Below are 26895 nucleotides of genomic sequence, written 5' to 3'. Positions count from 1 at the left end.
AACCTAGGCATGTTAATTGCGTGAGATTTTGGTGCTATTGGTTTGACTTAGATCACAGTTTTGACAACGCTGCAGATTTAAAATTTGCCTGATTGTCCACAATTTCCCCAGTGCTAAATGTTAAAAGTCTTTTACATAGGTTGTGTAAATATCCCATGTATTCCTAATGATCTGAAGCTGCCAGTGACCTTAAGTCACAGTTTCCGATTTTCAGACCCTCCCTCAGATGAAGAGGGCTGCTCTGTGAATTAGGGTGGGTTTTAAGGATGCGACTGCCTACTGCAGCACTATTATGCAAATTGCCATGGTGGGAGGAGCATGATGATGCCAACTGCACAGTCATTTTGGATCTGTTTGCTGTTTATCCTACTTATATGGTTTCAAGGTGACTGTGATACTCTCTCCGGCATCCGGGTGCCCACACTCTAGTTTCAGAAGTCTCCCGAACACTCCTCGGAGATTGTCAAGTATGCCTTAAGTTCTAGTATACCATCAAATGTTAATGTTATTTTCATTATTAAGGCTCAGATTTATCAACAAGTCATATTTTTGTTATCACTCGTTACTATCTTAAATAGTGCTCTGACCAGTCAGCTCCTAACTGTCATCTGTTTGAAAAATGACAGTTAAGGTGCATACACACGGGACAATGTGCTGTATGAACGATATTGGTGAAAGATTTCCCTTGAACTTTCTGTAGTGCAGGACAAATGATATTGGGTGTACACACTGAAAGATATCTTTCAGTGAAGCCATCCTGCCACATCTCTGAATAGGCAATTCTTGATGATATCGTCCAATTTGATCTGCATGTACGGATGACCAAAAATATCGTTATCGTCCATCGGGAGCATGCATCGTTGGTCATTCACTGCATAAACATTGAACGACATATATCGTTGAACGATATTGTCTCGTGTGTATGCCCTATTAGGAACTGATTGGTTGGAGCACTATTTAAGATTAGTAATGAGTGATATCAAGAATAACATTTGTTGATAACTCTGGGCCTTAAGTGTGGTATTTAAAGTATACTGTATCTGTATACACTCTTCTATGGTTAGTGGATCATTTGTATAAACAGTGCAACTTAAATCAAAGATTAAAGTGGTGATACAGAGACCTTGAATGAAAGTTACATGTAGTACAAATAATATATTTGAATGCAAAGAATAGACCATGTGGTAAGAGAGGTTGGTACCATATAAGAGAGTGGTATAGAGGGGTACCTTTAAATAGTGTGTGTGTATGCATGTACTGTATATATGTATGTATATTGAGTCGTGTGCCATCTTTGTGCCTTCTGGATAAAATCTGTAGGAGCGAGATATTCTACATAGAATACAGTAGAGCTAATGTGTTCGCAGTCAAACCCCAGTACCATCACAGTGACCATACAGTCCATTAAATGCTGAAATGGGTTTCAATATTCGCAGCGGTCATCAAGCATTCATGAGCAATACAAACAGCAACAAGAATAGCCTGGTAATCATACATTTTTCATGATTGCTTACTGAGCACTCAACTTCCTTTACAGGTTCAACAAATATTTTTGTACATATTTTTGCTATATTTTCCTGTTTACAATATTTTTTGTTTTGTAAGTTCAGCGTGCTAAGTAATCCATCAGACTCTATTTAACCTTCCGTGAACCAGGCGGAAAAAATCAACATGGCGAACCACTTGGGGTATCTCATACCCCATGCTACATTTCACCATAAGTATACTAATTTAGTACGACGGCTATTCCGACTGTCATAACATCGATTCTGGTCTCTTACTGTATAAAAATAAAACTAAATAATACATACAAAATCAAACAATTTTTTAAGAACTAAACTTATAAGTCTTCTAGTAACAACTTTTTTGAAAAAGATATTTGGAACATATTTGAACCACAATCGTTAGTAAAAATTAAACTTATGAACAAGTCAACTCAGTCTTAATGAAATCAATCTTTGCTGACATCAAGGCAGGTGCTAAACCAGGTGGGGTAGGAGATGCCCACACACACATACGCACGTGTACTCACTGCGCTAGCACTCACCACACTAAACCAGCAACACTACGAAAACTGGCAATGTTGCACCTGCAGCTACACGAAACGGCCAATTGCTCGCAGTATTTTTAAAAAGTTATAGGAATTTAAATCTTGCTGGGGTATGTCACACCCCATCTAGTTCACCGAAGGTTAAAGCTACATTATAGCCCCTTGCCGATTCTGTAATACAGAATAGACAAATTAATTAACTTGGTCAACTTAAAATGGCTGCAGAAACAGTGTAAGAACTAGAGAACCAATCACAAGTCACAGCCTGGTTTTCAGCTGAGACTGCAAAAGGAGGCGTTAACAGTTCACAGGGCTCTGCCATGTGGAGAGGAGAATGGGAGGGGTTGTACTAGTACATTCTATTGGGTAGTGGCTCTCAACTGGTACTCATTGTCACGTTCGGGTAATTGAAAGATATTCTGTAACTGCATGGCAGAGCAACCAGGTTATAATTAGACACATAGGAAAAGCAGTGTCCTATGGATCTCTAGCTCCATGCATCAACGTCTGACCCTGAATCCCTGTAAAAGAAAGCATATTAACAATTTTTAAAAAAAATTGTAATATGATATATATGTGTGTAGGATTCATTCTATTCGTGTCATTTTCTTTTTAAATATTATTTATCCATTTATTGCTTTTATATATAGCAGTGACTAAATACTTTAATAGGAATGATATTTATTACAAATGTATTGCTTTGCAAATGTTGTGGTTACAAATAACAAAATTGGGCTACCAGGAGTTACCCAGGTGGAGATTGTTGAGAGCCACTGCATTTAGGCAGGCCCGCCAAAAGCCGCGGTGAGCCCGGGTAGCGGGGCGGGGCCTAATCGTGGGAGGCGTGACCACGGCCCCTTCCCAGTAAAAAAAAAGCTTTGCAGCGCGCGCGCGCTGGGGAGGGGGGGGCGCTCTGAGCCCCTTCAGCCCTGCTCAAAGCCAGGGGGGGCGAGATCAGTGTGATCGCTCCCCCCCACAGGCATAGGAGACTGCTGTGGCTGCTGCTCAGCTGTGCTGGGCTACTATGAGGGAGGGGGGGGGCGGCACCAGACCCGAGCCCCCTGCGGGTCCTCAGGAAGCCTGGGCCCGGGTAATCTGTACCCGCCCCCCCCCTCTCGGCGCCCCTGCATTTTGGTGATAGTACACCATAAAACTACAGCTGGAAGTTTTGGGTCTGCAATCCTTTAGAGAGCTGTGTGTGTACACAGTCAACTTATGTAAGTGTATAAACTACAGAATCTACTGTAATCGCAGTAACAAAGATGTAAACTTATCTGTACGTCTCCCTGCAGTGTAATAATAATTTTAGATAGTGTTTCAAAGAGTTAATTGGCAACTTTTCTGCAATGTAAATTAATTTATCTTGTTTTATTTCAAGAATAACTAAGAGGCTTGTTTTTCTGTAATTCATTCACAGGGAAATAGACATTCAAATGTTGCACTATTAATTGTGTTATTTTTCTGCATGTGAAATCCTAGCCTTCAGGAACGTCTTCTAAAAGAATGTTTCTGGCTTTCTCACACAAGAGCACAGTGGTTATCTCATGACACCTGTTGGTCGATTCGGTCATGGTTTCTACAAAAGTTAAAGGACAGGTTTACAACCGTCTATCCTCTCTTCTGGCATTTATGACCTATATGGTGCTATTTTTAAAAATATGTTACAATAATTACTATTTGCTGAAGATATAACAACACAGGACAATGCCAGATGCATCAACTTGTTTCCCAAATCACTTGGGTAGTATGTATTGATATTTTGATTTGTCCTGTATAGGATACTGTACCTATAAAGAACTATAGAGTCAGTTGTGTTGTCTAATGCCATACCAGGGGCTTCATTACCCCCCTCCCCCAAAAAAGTAAATGAAACTGGGTTCCCCTCCAGGTACCTCACAAGCTGGGAACAAGTGCTGCCATCCCTTCAGTGTTTTACCCTAGCCAACTGCGCTGGTTGTACCACACTCGGTACGGCTTTGATGTGGTCTGTTTATAATAGCAATTCCAACATCAGTTAATTAACAACTGACCAGATTCTGCTTCTTTTAATCAAGAGATATGGAATAACAGTAACTGCAAAGCTGAATTACATTTAATTACAACCACTGTACTCCAAACTGTTATAGGGGCACATAAAAATGATCAATCAATATATTTAAAATTTCTGAATTTATTTGTTAAAATTAAAAATATGAACAGTTTATATACTTTCATATAGGAGAAATAATCTCTGAGCATAAACTGCTAGATTAGAGGCTAACGAAAACATGTTCATTTCTATTTTGTTTAATCATACTGTAAAAGTTAAAAAACATGTATGTAAGCCACAATAATAGCACATATCTGGGGGCTTCACCAAAAATTAATGTGTGCCACACTAACAGTTCATATCTGGGGGCTACACCAAACATATATGTGTGCCACACTAACAGCTCATATCTGGGGGCTACACCAAACATATATGTGTGCCACACTAACAGCTCATATCTGGGGGCTGCACCAAACATATATGTGTGCCACACTAACAGCTCATATCTGGGGGCTGCACCAAACATATATGTGTGCCACACTAACAGCTCATATCTGGGGGGCTGCACCAAACATATATGTGCGTCAAACTAACAGCTCATATCTGGGGGCTGCACCAAACATATATGTGCGTCACACTAACAGCTCATATCTGGGGGCTGCACCAAACATATATGTGCGTGACACTAACAGCTCATATCTGGGGGCTGCACCAAACATATATGTGTGCCACACTAACAGCTCATATCTGGGGGCTGCACCAAACATATATGTGCGTCAAACTAACAGCTCATATCTGGGGGCTGCACCAAACATATATGTGCATCACACTAACAGCTCATATCTGGGGGCTGCACCAAACATATATGTGCGTCACACTAACAGCTCATATCTGGGGGCTGCACCAAACATATATGTGTGCCACACTAACAGCTCATATCTGGGGGCTGCACCAAACATATATGTGCATCACACTAACAGCTCATATCTGGGGGCTGCACCAAACATATATGTGTGCCACACTAACAGCTCATATCTGGGGGCTGCACCAAACATATATGTGTGCCACACTAACAGCTCATATCTGGGGGCTGCACCACCAGTATTCAATCTGCAAGGAAGAAAAAAATGCAATCTTAAGAAACTAAAATTTTCAAATAGAAGTGCCATAGAAGCATGATGTGCTGACACAGGTTATGGTTGCACCAATGGTGAATTATAATAAGGGATGGGACTCAGAGCTGTGCTAGCCATGCCTTATGCTGACCATTGCAGATTTCCTCTTGAAGATATAAAATGTTTGTGCAATTTGCCATGCACTTAAAGGACTCATTTAGGGAGATCTTTTTACATACAGTTTCTCCAGCTGCTGCCTGTTTCCGTGTGGTAATGGTAACAGATGCCGAATGATATAGCAGAACACTAGGGTAGTATATGTGCCACAAAATGTAATGTCCTTTTTGTCACTTAAATGATCTGCGAGATGCATTATTGTAACTGTGAAGCACAAATTCAATACATATTCTTTGTTAATAGGTGAAAATATCCTTTTTCTTGAATTTATAGAATCCTGCTTGCGGAATACGAGGATATCTCCATTTATAGTGACAATATTACCTACGCCACATTTGAATGTTTTGTTGACAAAGAAAGTAGTTTTATTATTATTTATTGACGTAAATGTACTTTGAGAAGTATTACACTTTGTAGCGAGGTTTGGAAAATAATACATTAGGCTGTTCATCATTTTCAAGGGAATCAGGAGTTGCTGTCTAGACATGTTTAAACTATCTAAGCTGTCCTTACTGTCAAATTATGTACATACCCTACATTTATGTATTCATTTCACCACACCTGTTTGAACAAATGGATATAAATCTGTTAAAAATGATCCTCTATATAGTTCACGTAAACTACTCTGGTGGTGTTTTACATCACTGTGCCTATTGCAAACAACATTTTACTTACAGACGTATACATTGCAAAAATACAAGCCTTTTAAAAGCAACCTTAGTAGGAAAAGAGAAATGCATTTTTTTATATATATTAGAAAACAACCCCCAGAAAATAACAACAACCAGACTAAACACATAAAATGCTACACATGCTGCTTCAATGCATAACTAAATCATAATAACTGATGATGCCTTAAAAAGTAACTAAAACAATAATACAGAAGTATACATATATTTTTTCCCTGCATGCAATATTCCCTGTTTGCTGGAATGTAATACAGTTAGCTACATATATTTGTGACTAACATTGTTCATTGCTTTAGACGGACCTTCTAAGTTCCCTTTTTAAAGAGACAAAACAAATCCAAACTTTAGCAGGAGAAATACTGCTGACAACAAAAATAACATTTAAAAATCATTGTATGCATTAAGTGTAACATAAAAAATAACACATTTATTTTAGAATAAAACAATTTGCATAATAAAGAGGGAACCTCCCAAAATTAAATTGCACAAAAATGCCTAGTTTGAGAAAAGATAAATAATAATGGAACCTGAATGCCCAAATAGAAACTCTATGGAATACAAGATATCAATGCCCAAGTATTGGTTAATTAATGTTACTTTGTAAAATATCTCTCTCTGAAATTGCTGTAGAATATAAGTAAAAAAACAGGTGGCCACTCTAGAAAACATATATTTCAAAGCAAACAAAAGTTGTGTAATAGGTTCTTTACTTAGATACTTCTTACAACATAGATAGGTGCACCCAACGCAAGAGTTATTCTCTTCTATTAACAAGTTATTTACTGTACACATTGTTCTCTTCAATGGCTCGGTGAGACAGACAAGTATTGTTTCAGAGGATGTTCATACTGCATTCCAAATGAGGGTATAACTTTGTCACACCGGTGATTTTTCAGCTGTGGTAAATTGTAGAGTTTATTTTCATGAGTGATTCTTGTGCACAGATTTTCTGCCACCTTAATCACTGCTGAAAATAGGTACTCTAATTATTTGTAAATGATGCTGAGTTTTGTCATGCACAGAAGAAAAAACTGTTTAAAAACAGCATATACATTGCTCAAGCAGGTATTTGTCAGTCTACTTTATCTGCCGGGGCCAGTACAAGCCATGAGGTCTCCCTGGACAGCAGCTACCCCCTACTCGGGAGTGGCACCCTGACCCCTGCTACTTCTAACTTTGGCAGGCTGGAAGTAATGGCAGCACTCTCTCTGCCTCTGGCTGGGAGTGTGGCACTTAGCTGTGACATGATAGCCAAGCGCCACAACCCCAGCCTATTACAGACATGGAGGAGCAGCAGCTGACAGCTTCAAATATACAGGGCTGCTTGCTGCTTTTAATTCATGTCCACGGACAGATGTCCACATTGGAGGTGCCACAGGGGCAGTTGCATCACATTTATGTCACAGTGTTTGTAGGTAACTGTATAGGTTTGCCTAATGGTAGTGCCGGCTCTGGCCAGACTGCTGTCAGCAAAAGGGAATCATTACAGAAAAATGACTAGTGTGACGTCCATCATCCCTTTTTCAAGGCTTTCAATTTAAACGTATTCACAAATTTGGTTTTGATTTTTACTGACAGAATTGCTGGGGATTACAGTGAACATAATGTTACACCGCTCCTATATAATTTCCTGTTCATATTATGTATACACGCTGAACAACATCAGTGACAGCCTGGTGATGGACATTAGGACCAGCTCAAAAGGATGTGTGAACACAGACCATGCAACAAACATATAACACCCATTTAAAGTAACACACTTTGCGAAAATTAATTTTTGCAACATTCTCATATATATATATTTCTTGACATATGCTGAAAAATGCAAATCAGCAGCCAAAACATCAGCAGAATCAGTTGTACACTGTGGAAGCAATCAATTTGTGAACTAAACCAATGTTCATAAAAATGCAGTGATCATTCCATTATGAAGAAGTGAAACAGCACAGGCACAAAGTCACACCTCAAAAATGTAATGGTCACAAAGAAATAATTAGCTGCAATCTTATAGTTCAGCCAACTTAATGCATACCTTGCAACATTGGCAACTTGAAATTTGGGACAAATTAGGCCCCAATATTATGTCCCCCAAACCTTACCAAGATCTGTCCACTGCACCACATTTCAGTGCAAGACAAAGCTCCTATTTTTGTAAGCTCAAAGTCCTCTAGAATGAATAACTGGAAGGTGGGGCCGCTGTCTCCACTGAGCCTTGGCAATAGGTGCTATTTACTATGTCCTCACAGTAGTATCCTGCTTTTTCTCAGCATACTAGATGTTAAGAAGCAGCAGGTAGCAATTCTACAAAAAAAGTTTTCTCTGCAAAGAAAAATTGTCATTCTTTAAAACGAGGTTAAGGCTATTTCTAATGTAATGATAAAAAAAACCTCTTACTTACCTAACCTAAGTAAATAATGCACCACATGCTACTTAACTCTCATTGCAGGTATGTCCCTTACTGTATCCATTGCCTTTTCTATTCTGTGGACAACAGAAAACAGAACCTGGACTTCGATATTTGAATTTAAGGAGTTAAAAGTAAATTCAAAAGCCTGAATTTGTGGGTTACGGAAAGTTATAAGAAATGAATGTATGGACCTTTATGAACCCCACAACTTGTATACAAGTGACCCTTTATTTTTTGTGCTAATAATTTACCAATAATTATTCCAGAGGTCTGTAAAATATAGAACTCTTTCTATTAGTTATATATTGTCCAACTGCAAATAAATACTTACAGAAATCCATTCTGTCTTACTTGCACCACTGAGTAAAAGGTAATTAAGGTACATGAAATCTGACTTATAGTTTTGAATATATATTAGACTCTTTCTATTATTTGACATGGCTGAATATATTTCTGATATAAGCACCCTCCTGTTTAACATTAAAAAATATAAAACGTGCCAAGTCAACCAATGACAAAAGACGAGCACTAAACAAATACGGATCAGCATATAATTTAATCAATTGTCCACATAACTAATCATCTGCACTGAAATTGATTTTACCCAATTCCGGAGTAAGCTGCAGACCCGCAGAGATAGATGCAGTACTGCGTTTGGTGATAAGATTAAAAAAAAAAATTGTTTGCTTTCGACTTTTTCACCTTTATGGAAAAAAGATATTTATTTACATAATGGTACACTCTGGCTCTTGTGTAAATGACTAAAAAGTGCCGGAGTGTGCCACATTAGTCCTGTATTCTCATACGTGGCTATATCTACCCAACTTGACCAATGCACTTGGTATCAGGCTCCTGATTGTGATGGGTGTGCAAAACAATGGTGCACCATCGGTATATACAAGAATGAAGTGTTAAACATTTAATAACATTTAAGTGTTAAACATTTAATATATAATATTACATATTTAATTCCATTTAAGACTTCAAATAAACGTGCTTGAAAACATACATAATTATTTTAAAAAAATGTCTTTGATAAATCATTTAGCGTTTGGAGCTCAATATTATTGGATTGGCCAATGGAGTAGGTTTTAGGAATGGTTGAATTCAGTATACAGTTGAAGGTGTCAAATAAGCAAAGACCTTTAAAGAAAAACTAAACGTAATATATAAGTGACTTTATATGAAACAGCTACTGCTAACATTTGCAAAATATAAACATTTCAGGAACGTGTCAGATATATCTTTGTTTTAATTGGGTTTGAATGATCTCTCTGATCGACACTCTTCATGTGCCTAAGGTTTGAGATAAAACCTCTAAAAAAATCGAATTAATGGTGCGTACACACGGTACGATCAGTCAGCTATAACAATATCGCTGACTGATCTCCCTGCACCTTCCCGGTGTACTGGATGATCGATATCGATCATCCAGCACACCACCAACGACGTCCCAGCGACCGCGATCAGCGATCGTGGGTCCCTATGTAACCTGGTCGATATCGACCAGGTTGGCCTGCATGCACGGCCAATGGACGTTATCGTCCATACGTGCCCGCGCTTCGCTGGTCATTTGAGGGTTGGAAGGCAGCAAGAAATGAACGATGTGAACGATAACGATATCGTTCATTTTTATTGTACCATGTGTACGCACCATAAGCCTTTCATGAGAAATTTTAGTTTGGTTCTAGTCTGCTGGCTAGCAAGATTATAATATCCTATGGCTCTGTTATAGTTTATATCTCCAAACAGTTTTGATATTTGGAGGTCATAAGATGTGTGGCCTACTGAATCTTGGACATAACCTAAATGTGTCCAGATTTTATACTCATACAATAGGTAGATATATACCCACAGTATATAAACAAATTATCAAAAATGGAGGACAAAAAAAAAATGGTGTAATATATCCCTATAATATTGATATATATTTTTTTCTTTTATGGTTTTGTTTTGCAATATTTTACACCTTTTAGTTCTGCAGAACTTGGCATTTAATAATATCCTTAATATTTACAAATGTAAAAAGATCTGTTTCATATTTGAGAAACTTCTGTTTATAGGTTTAGTGGTCCTTCAGTGTACCTGGACTTTAAGGAACACTTATTTGTATCATACACCACAATGCTGTATTTGATAATCTTCCCTGTACAGTTACACATATTTCATAAATATATTTCCAACACAGAAAGAAAGAGGAAAACGTTAAGGCTCTAATCACTTCACACCAACTATACTTTTCCAACATTTTCTGAATAAATCAAAAATTAAGATCCCGATTTAAAACTTCAGAGTGGTACAATGTTATATTTATGCGAAAACCAGAGAATTAAAACTGTGGCTTTATAGATCCTGCTACAAAACCGTATTGCAGTTTACAGTTTCATTTATGTATAGATTTATATTTATATACACATATATTTATATATAGAAATAAAAAACACACTCAAAAGCCCAAAGTGCAATACCTATTAGTAGTGAAGCTGATAGTTTTTATGCATAAAAACCATTTGATACCGACCTTCATTAAATCAAGTTATGCGAAAGCACTGATGCAGGCCTTGTGCCAGAATGCTTCCTCTGCACAGTTATTATGGCTGCATCAGTGGCTAAATGCACCATATAATGAAGAAGTACCACCTTCCCAGACACAGCTAAATAAATTGTTGAGTAGGCGACTATTGATTGAATAAATTATAGTCGCCTGAATTCTGTCAAACATTAAGAGGCTTATTTAATAAAGTGATGCTATGTACACAAATGTGCTCTAACCAGTAGTAATAAGACATGTGCTTTTATAAAATGCATTTAAACATGACAGCAGTAATCTGATTTGTTGTTATTGGTTACAGCACATTTTATTAACTAAGCCTCTAAACACTTTAAGGCAGTGGTTCCCAAACTGGGTGCTGCGGGTAATTTGCAGGGATGACACGGGATGGTGGTACATGACCAAACCAAATTATTTATTTATGTGATAGGCAAAACCAGTGCTGATCACTGCCAATCATAAAATATGTGGACAAACCGACTCACAAACCTGTCCAACACCACATAACTGACCCTAAGGATGACTTATAAGCACAATTTACTTAAGTTAAGAATTTTTGCTGAATGTCTCAAAAATAAACTTTTGGCATAAAGGTACCCTGAAAATACTGCTGATACTGTAGAGCCGTGTGATTCAAAAAGTTTGGGAACCACTGCTTTAAGGTGAGCTGCAATGGAAATTGCCATTTATCAGGGTTGCCAGGGATATTTTTACTAATATATATATATATATATATATATATGTATATATATATATATATATATATACACACATATATATACATACATACACACAGTTTACTGAATGGTAACAATTTCTAACAATTTTACTGACACTTTGTAGCTTAAAAACAGCATTCAGTGACTAAAGGAAGTTGTGAATTAGGTTTATGTCGATATTAGCCATAAAACCACTGATCTGGTGCATGTTAGGCATATTTGATAGTTTCAATAGGGTGTCAAAGACCATTTACTATTTTTTTGTTAATGTCACTTAATTTGACAGTTGGCAACCATGGTGGCTTTACCGTAGGTAGTGCTGCTTTCTCAGGCACTTATCACTAGTGACTCGGTAAGAGGTGTTCTTTTTACGACCTGACAAGAAAGAAAGTGCACTGTATCCATATTAAACTGAAATGAATATAATGCTCATTGTAGAGGGTTGGGCACATCAGTTGCAGAACTACTGTCGGAGCAGCCTGTGTGTCTGGTATGTGGCCTGGCGATTCTGGTCCATCCTGGAGGCTTCTGATCTGCTCTTTTGAACATCAACATGGGCTGGAATATACTCAGTGAACCCCTATTTAGTATACCTCCCACATGCCAAATTGCGATGAAACCCTAATATGTCAAAACTCTGCCCCGATCCCCCATGAAATGCCAATTTTTAATGAAAACTCTGCCCGTTTCACACCTTACAAATCAGGACTGTCCAGCGACAATTGGGAGGTATGCATTTGGGGTTCAGGGATCATGCACCAGACCCCGCTGAGAGAAGCAGAGCAGAGCCGAGCCTTTGGATCTGACAGAATTACATTGTGCCCCCCTCACACACAGTTATGCTATTGGGCCCGGCGATTTAGTGTTACGCCCCTGAGTGAAGCCCTTCAGCATAATGAAAGCATCAAATTCTGTATAAAATGATACCGATATTTAAAAAAAAAAAAAAAATAAGCGACAGAAATGAACAATATCATCCACACAAGACACATAATGACATAGCTAAGAAAAACATAAATATAAATCATAAGGTTACTTGCAACAAAACCAGGATTACCACATTGTACTCTGTGCATGCCAGGACTGGCTCTTCACAGATGTGCACATACTAAACAAAATGGAGAGCAAAAAAAAAAAAAGTAGAATCTCACACGGTATAAGGCTGCAGTAAAGGTGTGACGTCATTGTACTCAATCCCTGAGAGCGGGGAATATTGAAGAGGTCAGATTCATCATTACTGAACTGTAAGTTGTGGACAAATGCTCTTGTTGTGCAAGTTTTTTTTTTGAGTCCTGAGGTGAAGAATATAGTTTATATACCATTTTTTGTCCTTCTGGAAGTATATATTAAGCTTTTGATGAATTTGAGACAAACATGATTTACTGTATATCAGTTATGGGACTGGGTTCCAAGAAGTGGGCTTTGGACATTTTAACAATACAAAAAGATAAATTTTACACAGTTCAGATCCTATACAGAAAGACTCAAAGTTCTGGAGACACTCAAGGTAAGGGATTATGAATTTATAGCAATATGGATATATTTACGTATATAAAACAGGAGATTTGTGGAAATCTGGAGGTAGAAAACTGAGGAAGTACTGAGATCTGAAGATCCAGGACAGAATAACCTGTATAATTCTGGAGATCCAAAATAGATTAATAGAATTTTGGAAATCCAAGAGAAAGGCAGCTGAGAATGTTTGGAAATATAAGTACAAAGGAGCTATGGAAGTTTATCCTTATATTGGTAACTGGTATTTGTTCTATTAGTTTAAAATAAGCAATCTTCAAACCACTTAAAAATGAAAAACAAAAAAAATTACAAAAAAAAGTTAAATGCAGGTAAGAAAATGTTAATTTCCCATAGTTTTCCACATTAGCCGAGGCAAAGTGCTAATGTCCAGTGCAAGTAGACTTAAGGGGAGCTTGCAGGGCTAATAGCTGGACTAGATGCATCTGATCGGCTACAGTCGCTGACCGATCCATTTCTAGAGCTGACTCCCCCTCTCCCTTTAAGCATGCTGGGTTGGAAGTTGGCATGGCGACGGGCATGCTTGGTCAGGTGATCACTACGCATAAAACGCTTCTCGCAGATAGGACAACAGAACTTCTTCTCTCCAGTATGAGTGCGGTAGTGTCTGGCGAGTTCATCTGACCTTGCAAATTTCTTGTTGCACTCTTCCCAGCTGCATTCAAAAGGTCTCTCACCTGTGAAAACATGTCAGAAGCATTTTGTTAGTGTCAGGAAACGTATCAGGTGCATATGCTATCTGATTGCACAATCATACAGTATATGGGACCAAAATAGATGGCATACAAAATATATGCAAACATATAGAATTAGTGCCAAATAATATATTTATTAACAGATTAACGGCTACAGTAATTCTAAAAATAGAAACAATATTGGAATGGTCAGATATAATAGTGGGAGAGTGCATAAGAAATCAAAACAAGAAACTAGACACTATAGTTTGTTTCAAGACAAATGAAATGACAGTGGCTTTAAGACTTACAACTGTATAAATTCCTGTGACCAAGTATCTGCATAAATTAGTTAATTTATTACATTTCATCACTTACTACAATGGAATTTATAGCATTCTTTGGATTTTAAAATAAAATACGATATTTTTATCTTTTCCACTCAAATTTTCCCTCAAGTAAATGTGAACACACCTTCAGCAAACAATCTCATCTGCTGACTGTACGCTTTCCCTCAATTTTTTTTTAATTATGTTGATTAAACTACTAAGTATAACACCTCAGCAAACACTTTGTGCAGTTTTGGGTAACACCTATCCGGTTCTTTTCAGTTACACATGTAAACATTGGTGAGATGCCAAGAATGCAGAGGTTGTGGTAGTGAATACACATGCCAGATGCTTTATACACAAAGTACTGTGTGGCTATGTATGTGGTGTTTACAGCCAGACTCCACTGTCTCCAAAAACGGATGTGGTTTCCGTCTTCTATCAAAGTTTTCTTTTAATTTCCCCATCTCACTAACCGTAACTGTTAGCACTGAAAATAAAACAGAAAGTAGAATGTGAAGGGAGACTTTAGAGGAACTAAGCCTTAAGAGAAATGAAAGGTTGTACCATGCAGCGTCAAAGAAAGTGTTTAAGTTGATAATGCAATTTTACATAGGCCTGTAAAAGTTCTCCCTATATACTGAGACACCAACATTAATATCAAATATTAAAACAAAACTTCAGTAAACAGCACATCCCTGATGTATGAGAAGTATGCCACCTTATGGAGTGTGGTTAGAGAGTATCTGCGTATTGTGACCAGTAGGGTCAATGTTAGTGATATGTGACTCTTGCCCCATATTAACCATCTGTGGAAACCTATGTCCAAGTTAAAGGTTTTGACAGAGAGTGTATTAACAGAATATGGTGAATGTCGAAGAAATGTCGGTACTTTTGTACTTTACAGACTCATTGCAGAACCCAATGAATATTTTAAATGGCACTTGTTTACTTTACACAAGTACCGAAAGTTGTCCCCACCTAAAGAAGAAAGTTGTCCCCTCGCCACGCTTTGAGCTCGGTGGCTCGTTACAAGGTTATGTTTCCTCTCTATGCCCACTTGGAAGGTAGGGAATGACACTGTATACTGGGAATGACGTCAGGGTCCTCTCCGTGAAGGGGATTTAGACATTACAATGATTGATAATAATAATAATGAGTGTAGGACACTTTTGTTCTCTCTGCAATGAGTCCGTAAAGTACACAAGTACCCAAAGGTCACTGTCTTGTCACGTGCTGACATGTGCATACAGGTTGTTATTGAGTTTACATATGCTGAATGCATAGAAAGGTATTTTTCATTACACCAGATGGTGGCCTTGGCATTTACGTAGTTAAATACGCAAATTAATATGAATATTCTTTGTATAACCATAACTGAGGCAATGCTGCCCTCTGCTGCTCTATTGCTGGTATTTGTAATTGGGGACTGCCCCTAAGGGTATAAGAAGTAAGTTAGTATAATACACATCAGCCATTGTGCCTGGAGCCAACTCAAATGGTGTCTAGGATCAATGTTCTTCAATCTGGGTGTCTAACTGCTTTAGACAAAAGGGGCTCGCTCTCCAGGAATCATTGAAGTTGATGTTTGTACACTGCATTGAAGCTGCACTTGGAACCAGCAGACACAAATGGTGTCCTTTTCGCACTAGGGGGTAAATTTACTAAAGTGAGTTTTTAGAAGTGGAGATGTTGCCCATAGCAACTAATCCAATTCTAGCTACTGAAAGCTGCTATTTAAATGTTAAGCAGAATCTGATTGGTTGCTATGGGTAACATCTCCTCTTCTAAAAACTCTTCACTTTAATAAATTTACCTCTAGGTGTCTGACTGCAGTATGTAACAAGGTTACCAAGGATTCTAACCTTAACTAAGTATATCTTTTTCTTAGTTTATCTTTTGATATATATTTCTTATCAATAATATTCATATTCTGCTCATATTTATATAACATTGTGTTGTGTGGTTACTCAACGGTCTATTTACTAAGCAGTGTTAGGAGACAGAGTCAAAAGTGATAAGAAAGTGATAAGGTACCAGCCAATCAGCTCCCAACTGTCATCTCACAGGCTGTGTTTGAAAAATGATAGTTAGAAGCTGATTGGCTGGCACCTTATCACTTTTCACTCTGTCTCCTAACATTGCTTAGTAACTAGACCCCTCAATCATGTGGAATTTTTCACTGATCTCTTGCGTGGAATGTTCCAACGGTTTAATAAAGTTATGGGGGTGTCCCAAGTTGATCTGTTCATGGAGAGATTCAAGTTCAGTTTGAGTGATCATGCTATGAAAAACATACTTTTCCTGTGTATAGGTGGGAGGGAACCACATGTCCTTTTCCCCCTTAATGATACCTACACAAATGGGGGCACCCACATGATGCCCCTCCCTAGTAGCTCTTTTCTGGTGATCGTCAGACCATATTACCTATGCGATGGAAATCATGTGGTTTCCATAACTACGTGCCCTATCACACCCATAACGACACCAGAGAATGGACACAGCCATGTCAGGGATAAAAGTGCCCCAAGTATGGAAAGGAATTGTAGCTTATCTGCTTGGTCTCGTTTTTGCACATACTGGATACCTTGCGTTTGGAATCTCATCTTGTGAACTATCATTTAGCCAAGGACAACTCACCAACGTTACTCCAGAGGTTCCCAGATAAGCCTCTTATTGTTACTATTCATGCACGGGCATTTTATGTACATGAGGTACATAACCAGAAGTGTCCACTAATGAGGAATCTGTGGGAACGCCAAAGAGACAGGGGCGTAGGAAGGGCGGTTCCACCGGAGCGCGAGCTCCAGACTCCTTAGTTGCCAGAGGACGCCCTGAAGTCAGACTCCGGAAGCAGCTGTGAAGTAGCTGACAGCCTGCCGGGTAAGTGTCCAGTCTGCCAGGTGCTGTGTATACAGAGCAGCAGCAGCGTCCTGTCCTTCCTTCCTGCTGCTGCTCTAGTGAGAGACTCAGTGGGCAGAGGAGCTTGTGCTGAGCTATGATTGGTGGAGTTCAGCACATGTTCATCTGTCCCCAGTAGAGGGTGGGGCTACATAGTACAACAGCAAGTCGACGAGGAAGAAGCTGCAGGGTCCACATTAAGGTGAGAGAGGTACCCCAGTTATGTCTATCACCCTCCCTGCCTGTATGTGTGTATGTATGTGTAACCTTTCATGCCTGTATGTATGCATGTGTGTGTGTATGTATGCCCGCCAAGAGCCGTGGCGGGCCCCAGTAATAGGGGGCGTGGCCTAATCGCAGGAGGTGTGGCCACGCCCCCTTGGCGAGAAAAAAAAAAGCCCCCTCAGCCCGGCGCAAAGCCAGGGGGGGGGGCACGATCAGTGTGATCGCTCCCCCGCACAGGCATAGGAGACTGCTGTGGCTGCTGCTCAGTCTCCAACTGCAGCTCAGCACACGCTGTGTGCTGAGCTGCTGTGAGGGGGGGAGCGGCGCCGGACCCGGGCCCCCGCCGGGCCCCTCAGGTAATCTGTACCCGCTCCCCCCCTCTCAGCGCCCCTGTATGTATGACCCTGCCTGTATGTGTATGTATGTATGTGTGATCCTACCTGCTGCCTCTATGTGTGTATGTATGTATATGTGATCCTGCCTGTATATGTATGTATGTGTGATCCTGCCTGTATATGTATGTATGTGTGCATGTATGTATGAATGTATGTGTGACCCTGCGATTTATGAGAGAGAGAGAGAAACACTGCAGCACTCACAGGTCTTTATAAAGAAGACTCCAGACAGTACTGTAGCATGGTCCTAGGACGATGATACAGTACTGTCTGGAGTCTTCTTTAAAGGACCTGTGAGTGCCACAGTTTTTTCCTATACATATGTTTTGGTATCTGGATAATACCCTCTTAGGGAACCTGGGCATTTGTGCAATTATAATTGTGGTGTGCCGGCTTTGTATGTATGTATGTATGTATGTATATATATATTTACACACTATATATTTATACATAGCACTTATCCTTAAGAGCCCTCTCTTTCTGTTATTTCCCAGACTCAACTTATTCCTGTTTTATTCCCAATTATCAAGTGCCACTGAATATGCTGGTGCTATATAAATAACCATTAATACATAATACATATGTACATTGTATATATACACACACAAATATACACATAAGGGGGCTGATTCAGAGTGGCACACTGCTGCTATAGCTTGTTTTGTCGTAGTCACGTCTGCGACTCTACGCTAATGCTAGTATTAGCCCCTCCCTTGACATAGAAATGAGCGTCTGACTGTGCAATAAAGCGCCAACTTTGTGTATTTTTAAACACTACCATCAGATGCACCTTCGTACCTTGCACCTGCCCATTCCTGGTGAGAGTATGGCCCGCAATCTAAGCAATTAAGTGTCTGAGTTTGTAACCAGTTAGTGGACATGCAGGCGACACTCCCATCAGACAGTACATCTCCATGCGCCTGAGTATCAACTTCCCTGTCACTGCCCAATTCATTTCTGAGAAAATGAGTCGCACTGTGTGACTTTGTGTGCGCACGCCATGCACTGTGTGACTTTGTGTGCGCACGCCATGCACTGTGTGACTTTGTGTGCGCACGCCATGCACTGTGTGACTTTGTGTGCGCACGCCATGCACTGTGTGACTTTGTGTGCGCACGCCATGCACTGTGTGACTATGGGGCTACTTAGACTCAAATGCTGTTGAAAACCATTGACCATTTGCGTGAATTACGTGTGACTTAGAATCAGGCCCATACTGTCTAAAGAAGGGGTATCCAAGATGCGGCCATCCAAAATACCTTGTTACAGTTTTGCTATTAGGGCATGCTAAAACTGTGGCAGGGCATGCTGGGATGTGTAGTTCCACAGCAGCTGCAGAGCCACATGTTGAATAGCCCTGGACTACAGGATCCGAAGCACAATGCATATAGAAAGTGCCTTGAACAAATACAATATACAGCCATGGGAAGCACTAACAAGACTTCCTCTTCGAGGAACTGATGTTGGCCCCATTTGAACTTTATTTTTGGACCCGATTCAGGATTCCCATGACTGCCAAATCATGTCAGTGTCCGGGTTTCAGCTGTGTCTAAGATTTCTAGTAGCTCATTAAATAAACATTAAAATGAATTTCTGGAGGTTTCATTATCCAGGTGATATAATAATGTCATAACTGCAGAAAAAAAAATACTTAAATCCTGGATAAGTAAATCATATTTACGTTAAAGCAGTAGCATTCCCAGACACACCTAATTGCTTGTTATGTCCAAAGGGCTGTTACTCTGCAAATGTATGGCTGTGAAAGAAATCATAGCCAGTTTTAAAATAAAATTATTTTATTTAAAGAAAAAAAACACATGCTATCCATTTACAACAACAGGTTCACTTAGTCCAGTGGTTCCCAAACTGTGTGCCGTGGCACCCTGGGGTGCCTCAGGTTGGTGGCCCAGCACCAAATCAGGTTATTTATGGTCAATATAATGTAAATATGTGGACAAACAGAAGCACAAACCTGTCCACAACCACATAGCTGACCCTAAGGATGACAGGTCAGCACAATTTACTTCACTTTACAACTTTTTAAAAATGTCTCAATAACAAACGTTTGGTTTAGGGGTACCGGGAAAACAATGCTGATACTCTATGGTGCCGTGATTCAAAAAAGATTGGGAACCACTGACTTAGTTACAATAAAAAAATAAGACTGTCCTGTTGCATTGAGGCAAACAGTAATGTACAATAATTGCAACAATATTTGTTTCGGAACTAAGGAGATGTTTGCATTATAGGGATTGTTCGCTCTTGTAATTTAGTACAGATGTACTTTTCCTGTGTCTACCTGCTGGTCTGTAACAGCATACCCAATGGAAAATATATAAACTTATGAGAATCATTCTGAAAATTTGACTGCAACAAGGACAGTTCTTCACAGTTATGGGAATGACACAATAGGGCTATTTACAAAGTGGAAAAAAGGAGAGAAGTCATTTCAATTTCTGTGTAAATCAATGTGATGTGCACACACAGGTGCATGTGTCATTTCACTATGCCTTTGTACAGACACTTTGTATGATCGCAGTCCATGTACATTGTCCTGGATGTTTGCAGATCATGCATTCTGACTATAACCACCTCTTCCACATGGAGAGGAGAATCCTTATTTATTGTATATAACCCTCACACATACCTACCAACATCTCGAGAGAGAGTCAAAGATTTCAGTGCTTAAAAGGGGCAAGGTCTGCCAGAAAGAAGTCTGTTGTATTGTCTGGAATTAAGAGTGAGGATTCAAAATTTGGCCAATGTTATCCATTATTTTCAATAGAGAATGTTGGCAGGTATGATTAATGAGGCGTCCCACTTGTGGAAAACACCATTATAAATAATATAACCACCCAAGTGCAACAAATAAATGGCTCCTCCCACAGAAATGCCTCCAATACCTGAAGCCAGGAGCCATTTGCATCTACTACCCAATCATTTTTGCTGCAGCTCGAGGCTCAGTTTTACAATCTTACAGTCTTCTTCAATATAATTGTGTCCCTAGGTAACACAAAATCCATGTGTGAAAGTGTATAGATAACAGACGTTAGTGTAATAATTCTATCCATATGAGACTCCAACATCAATTCTGAAAACATCTGCATACCTCCTAATATTTAAATGGCCAAACATGGCACTTAGGGGGCCCTTTGTCAAGCATGTTTAAGTTATTAGAGGTTGATGCAGAGTTAAATTGCTCTTATGGAACGAAATTAATATATTCGCCTGTATGCAGAGCTGTATTTTCCTCACCGACCCAATTCCTACTACTTTTCTTTCCTAGCCATTAATATTTTTAGTGCGCACTTACACTATTCCCTTGTGCAAAAGATCTGCCTGAAATCAGGTATAATTACGCATATACACTACTCTGCATGACCTGCAATTCCAACAACAAATCCTCATTGAATTTAGCCTGCATGCAAACGTCCCATTGCTGCCCTGTTACACCATTCCAACCGCAAGTGGAGATGTAACTGAGTATGTACAGCTCTATACATCACCCACACTTGTGTACATTTAGCTCCGGACTATGCAAAGTGCAAAAACAATGAAAGATGGATGGCCCCCTTCCAGAAAGCTCCATTTGGTATAACAAACAAAATCTAGTATTGCCGCAATTCACTAAAGCCAAATTCCACTGGGACAGCTAAGTGAAGCTGGCTGCCAGGGGTAAGAGGATTCTTATGACTGCCGGTTGGCACGTCTGCACTGGAACTGGGTGTCTGTATTTAGGATTTCAGGCTCACTTTCACTTCATCCTGGAAGGATCCTTTGCCATTAGTATCCATGGGCGGCAAGGCAATAGTGAAAGGAGGACAGCAATGGTACATGTGCCACCACTACTCTTGTTAAATAGTTCCGACGCCGGAACGCCAGACCGAACGAGGTAATTCTGGGTCACCCTTAGCGTTAGCCATAGGGGATTAGGGGTAAGGTTTAGGGAGCATAGCGGGGTTAGGTTTTGGGGGGGTTAGAGTTAGGCACCCCTAGCGGGGGAGGTTTAGGGTTAGGCACCCCTGGGGGGAGCTTAGGGTTAGGCACCACTAAGGGATAGAGTACTCACCAGCCCTGTCGGGATCTTCTCCCTTCGGGCGACCGACGTCGGGATATGAACTGGTGGCTGTTCAGCCACCAGGACTTCATACCCATTCCGTTATTATGATAGAAGGGGGCTGTGCAGTGCTGGATGTGATATTATTATTATTATTATTATTATTATTATTATGTTATTTATATGGCCTCACAAGGGTCCCACAGCACATTACAAAGTGTAGAAGACTTACAGTTCAAAAAGTAAGCTATATAAATATTGTTTCATACACTGTACACAGTACTGGCAGAGTTAGCGCTGCCTATTGAGCCTAAAGGTTTGGTGTTAATGTGGGCAGGGGAGAAACACAAGAGAGAAGAGGGCCCTGACATGCCCCCAATATGCACTGGCAAGCCCTATAGTGTGTGTCCAGACCCCTTCTCATGAAGGTTGTACTATGTACTGGCTCTAAATACAGTATATTGCATGATAGAAGAGAGGCATTTGGTGCGTGGTTTGTTTGGATTGAAGCTTTTTTTGCCTGGTTTCATTTTGAAGGTATGTTATACTTTCAATGTGAGACCTTTTCAATTAACCGAGTGCAATTGAACAAGGCCTATCAAGCAGATTGTTTGGAGAAAATTTTAAAAACTCTACTTAAGGGAGTGAACCAATAATTACCTTGCAAATCAGCATTTGCAATCTGTAGATCTCAAGATATCCTGATAGCTACAGCTTACTGCATTCTGAAAGTTGTAGCCGAACAGCTGGCTGCCTAAGCCTGTCTTCTGGTGGGTTTTATGTTGTTACAGATCATGCTTCTAAAGTAGGGCATGTGGTTTTTTACTGCACTTTTTATGGTTCATGGTATAGTGATTGATGGTCTTCACGCATTTGTTTTATTACACAAAGCTTTATTGTCTGGCATATCCTTAGCACAGTGTGATCAATCTGAGCATTACTGCGAGTCTACTAATTAGTATATAAAAATAGGCCTTAGACAAAAACTAAAACTTGTGCAAAATTAGTGGTCTATAAAAAAATGAGACCATTTGACTAGCCTTTTTTATATTTTTGCTTTTACTAGTAGGCAGCACTTTGCACAATTTGCTAGTAAAGGAGGTACCAGATCTTCTATTTTATGATCTGGATTAAAAAAAACAAAAACTCTCTTGCGTGCAGAATTGGACTGGTTCACTGGGATACTGAGAGATCTGCTGCCAGTCCGTGAATGCCGGGAGAATGCTAAGAGACAGCTGACTCTGCACCCACATCTACAATCGGCATCTCTGGCGGATTTTGAAGTCAGCGACAGGGTTGTATCTAGGGGTCTGGACGCCTCTGGCAAAGTAATGGACCACAACCCCTTCCATGCCAGTGTCACTCCACGCCCCCCCATGTCACTCTAGACGCCCCATGTGTCACTTCTGGCCCACCCTATGTCATTCCTGGCCCACCCTCTCTCTCTAGGCTCCCTTTATGTCACTCCAGTCCCACTGTCTCTTTAGCCTCCCCCCGCAGTCTTTCCAGGCATCCTTTGTATCTCTACTGTCTACCCTGTGTCTCTTTAGGCCCACCATGTCACCCAGTGTGTCTCTTCAGGCCCCCAATGTTACCCCCCTCTATGTCTCTTCAGGCTCCCCATGTCACCACTCTGTTTCTCCAGGCTCCCCTACGTCTCTCCAAACCCCCTCCCTGCATATCTACAGGTTCCCATGTTTTTCCAGGCTACCCCGTCTCTCTGAGGCCACATGTGTCCCTCCAGCTCTAGCCCAGTCACTTACCTTATTCTTTTCTGGCTGCTGCTCCTCTTCAGGGCTGGCCGTGGCTCCTCTGCTGCTCAGCAGTGCAGCACTGTGACGTCACACACGCTGCACCGCAATGACAAAAAAAACTTTATTGTACTGGCCGCCTGTGCTGGCCCAGTGAGGAAGGGATTACTTCCCTGGCCGCGGGTGACACCACCTGGCGGCAACTCGTCCACACCCCTAGAGAGTACCGTCCTGGCCAAGGGGTAGATACAATGGGCATTGCTGACCAGGGGCCTATGTGCAGGAGTGGAAGCAGAGAATCATGTGCTCTAAACATTAACCTGGAATATGGACTAGTAATGGTTCCCGACAATACCCTGGTGAGCCAGTCTGACTCATATACATGTATGGGACTGCGCAATGTAACACCCAAGGGTGAGAAAACACATGCACATGTTTTGACTAGGTAGACGGTGCCTCAAAACAGCAGATCCACGAGCAGGTGCACCCTTGCTACTACGATAATTATGCCATGGATCATTCAAAGCTGAGTAAGCACTCATATGTCCTGAATGAGCCCAGAAATTATGGGAAGGTGCTGAGAAGAAATGCATTATATAGGCATAGTAGTGCTTATGATCTCCCCACTTTTTAACAGGTCTGTCAATGCAAGGTGACTATTTTACTACAGAAACTTTTCTGGCACTATACAGGGCGAAATTATTAATCTAGAACTTTACTCCTTCCCGCCATCACAAGGGATCTGGTCACATTGTCATATTGACATGTCAACCTGATAACGGTCGACCAAACATAGCATACCCCATTACAAAATATTATGTATTGCAGCCTGTAACATATGTGTAACACTACTCCCTGAGCGTGGCCAGAGCCTGATTAAGATTTGCTGCAGGCAAGATACCTGTCTGGGGTCCCTCCTATTTCTTAAAAATAACACATGAAAGTGGGTTAGAGCTATCTGGGACCCTCAGCACACCCTGGGCCAGGGATGGCCAACCAGTCTGAGGCAAAGAGCCAAAACATATCTGTAATCAAGTTAAAGAGCTGTCACAAGGCCTCGCCCCTTTTTGTGCACAAGCCTTTGGTATGACATTTGCAGGAGCATGACCTTATGCAGGGCTCCCTGTAGTTGTGCCTCCTGTAGTTGTGCCCATTATGCAGGACCCCCTGTAGTTGTGCCCCATATGCAGGGCCCCCTGTAGTTGTGCCCATTATGCAGGACCCCCTGTAGTTGTGCCCATTATGCAGTGCCTCCTGTAGTTGTGCCCCTTATGCAGGGCCCCTTGTAGTTGTGCCCCTTATGCAGGGCCCCCTGTAGTTGTGCCCCTTATGCAGGACCCCCTGTAGTTGTGCCCCTTATGCAGGGTCCCCTGTAGTTGTCCCCATATGACGTGCCCCCTGTAGTTGTGGCCCATGTAGTTGTACCCCTTATGCAGGGCCCCCAGTAGTTGTATCCCATATCCAGTGCCCCCTGTAGTTGTGCCCCTCATGCAGGGCCCCCTGTAGTTGTGCCCCTCATGCAGGGCCCCCAGTAGTTGTGCCACATATGCAGTGCCCCCTGTAGTTGTGCTCAAGCCCAGTACTTACTTCATCAGGTCCACGCTGTCAGGGCTCCTGCTCCTGCTGACGCTGCCGCGCTGCCTGGATCCTACTAGATCCAGCAGGCTCCTCACATCATCATGACTTCACCCGCGCACTGCATCACTGTGAACGCTGGCCTCTGAAGCGATCAGAGGCATCTTTAGCCTCTGATCATTTCAGAGGCCAGTGTTCACACTTCCGGTGGGGGTCTGCCGAGCCGCGAACCGCATCACAAAAACAAAAGAGACGCATGCAGCTCGAGAGCCGCGGGTTGGCTACCCCTGCCCTAGGCCATATGTGGAAGCTTAGGTTGCTTAAGGAGGATTGATCTATTAATGTGACTGGTAAGATACTGCATGTGCGACCATTGCTTAAACCTTTGGGCCCTACATGATGTAGTCTGACATGGACGTTAGTATTTGTTGATAACTATGAGAATCACAAACTACAACCTTTAAAGGCCTCATATACAAGCAAATACTAAGTTGTATTTGCTGAAGATAAAGACAGAAGTGCCAAAGTCAAGTTGAATGTGGAAATGAAGTGACAGTAATGCAGCTGAGTGATCCTGATGTCTGAGACCTTAACGGAAAACCATAATGCACATTGAGCAATCGTGTAGAATGGCAACAGGGGGAATAAGGCACCTACGCACAGTGGCACAAGTGCACCTAATTTCTGAAATAGTTGCAGATCACATCATATATCTGATATTGATGGCTTTTAGGATGTATGCAGTCGTAAAGACGACATTCATAATGTCGACACCAGAATGTCAACATGGTTAAAATGTCGACATCATAAATGTTGACACCTGTAAATATCAAAATGACAGAATGAAATGTCGATATTCTGAAAATATTTACATTAGGCTTAGACTTACCACAAAAGCAGATTGTTGACATTTCGATAGTGTCAACATAATGAATGTTGGAATATTCACTGCCGACCATTAGAAATGTTGACATAATATACCAAACCCCTTTTAGATGGTCCAGTGTATGGATGTTTCTGAAGCCGGACATGAGAAATTATTTTCATATACATTTCTATATATTGCAAAATAGTCACATGACAGTTATGATGTCAGAAATCTGCCTGGAGGCCCAAAGAGGGAAGCAGTAGACGCAACACATTTTAAGCATCAGCTGTAAAAAAGAATAACATAGTCAGTTGTGACAAAATTATAAGATATAGATAGTTATTTACTCCCCATGGCAATACTGAAAACGGCCAGGTTTTTTAGAAAATCATAACACCAAGTAGGCCATCCCTACAAGTCTAATGCAGTCATTGTCTAAGCAGTTCATGTTTATCCTAAGATAGGGAGGAGGAGAAAAAAAAATGTGGGAAAAGAAAAACATCATAAGTTGCTGAACTAGCGGAATGGCACAGCGATGGACGTATAGTATCAACATTTACACTGTGTCTGGTATAGCTCTAACTCCTATTCTATGTTAGTGTGCTGCTATTGCCTTGAGAGACAGATGGGACTGGGACAATTATTTCAGAAAGTGGGGGAGGGTTACACAGAGAAGGGTGGGGTGCATTTCCTCTCAAAGCTAAATGCTTCAACCAAGAGAGAGAAAAAGCTGCTGTCTGATTTCAGAGGCTCAGACTGTGGTTTGCATAAGTGAGTCAATGGCCTGTCAACAGGGCCCTTAAGCTCTTTTTTTGCGGAGTCTATAAATACCTGTAGGCACATGACGAAG

The 26895-nt window shown here is 40.7% G+C and overlaps 1 protein-coding gene across 2 annotated transcripts in view; it reads right to left on the bottom strand.

Annotated features, from left to right (window-relative positions):
- Positions 1–26895, bottom strand: part of KLF13 (KLF transcription factor 13) — a 207888-nt gene that overhangs the window by 129747 nt on the left and 51246 nt on the right. Inside the window, exon 2 of one of the 2 annotated variants that reach the window (XM_088445566.1) lies at positions 12743–13947. The exons of the other annotated variant lie outside the window; for it this stretch is intronic. Within the exon in view, the coding sequence (XP_088301692.1) occupies positions 13655–13947 (293 nt within the window). The 3' untranslated portion in view covers positions 12743–13654. Of the gene's footprint in view, positions 1–12742; positions 13948–26895 lie in introns of those variants that run through there. 2 annotated transcript variants of the gene reach the window in all.

Source organism: Taudactylus pleione, unplaced genomic scaffold (assembly GCF_031769625.1).
Source record: "Taudactylus pleione unplaced genomic scaffold, aTauple2 ptg000019l, whole genome shotgun sequence".
Classification (NCBI taxonomy): Eukaryota; Metazoa; Chordata; class Amphibia; order Anura; family Myobatrachidae; genus Taudactylus; species Taudactylus pleione.
Note: the sequence above shows the minus strand (reverse complement) of the source record. Positions and strands in the feature narration are given on the sequence as shown.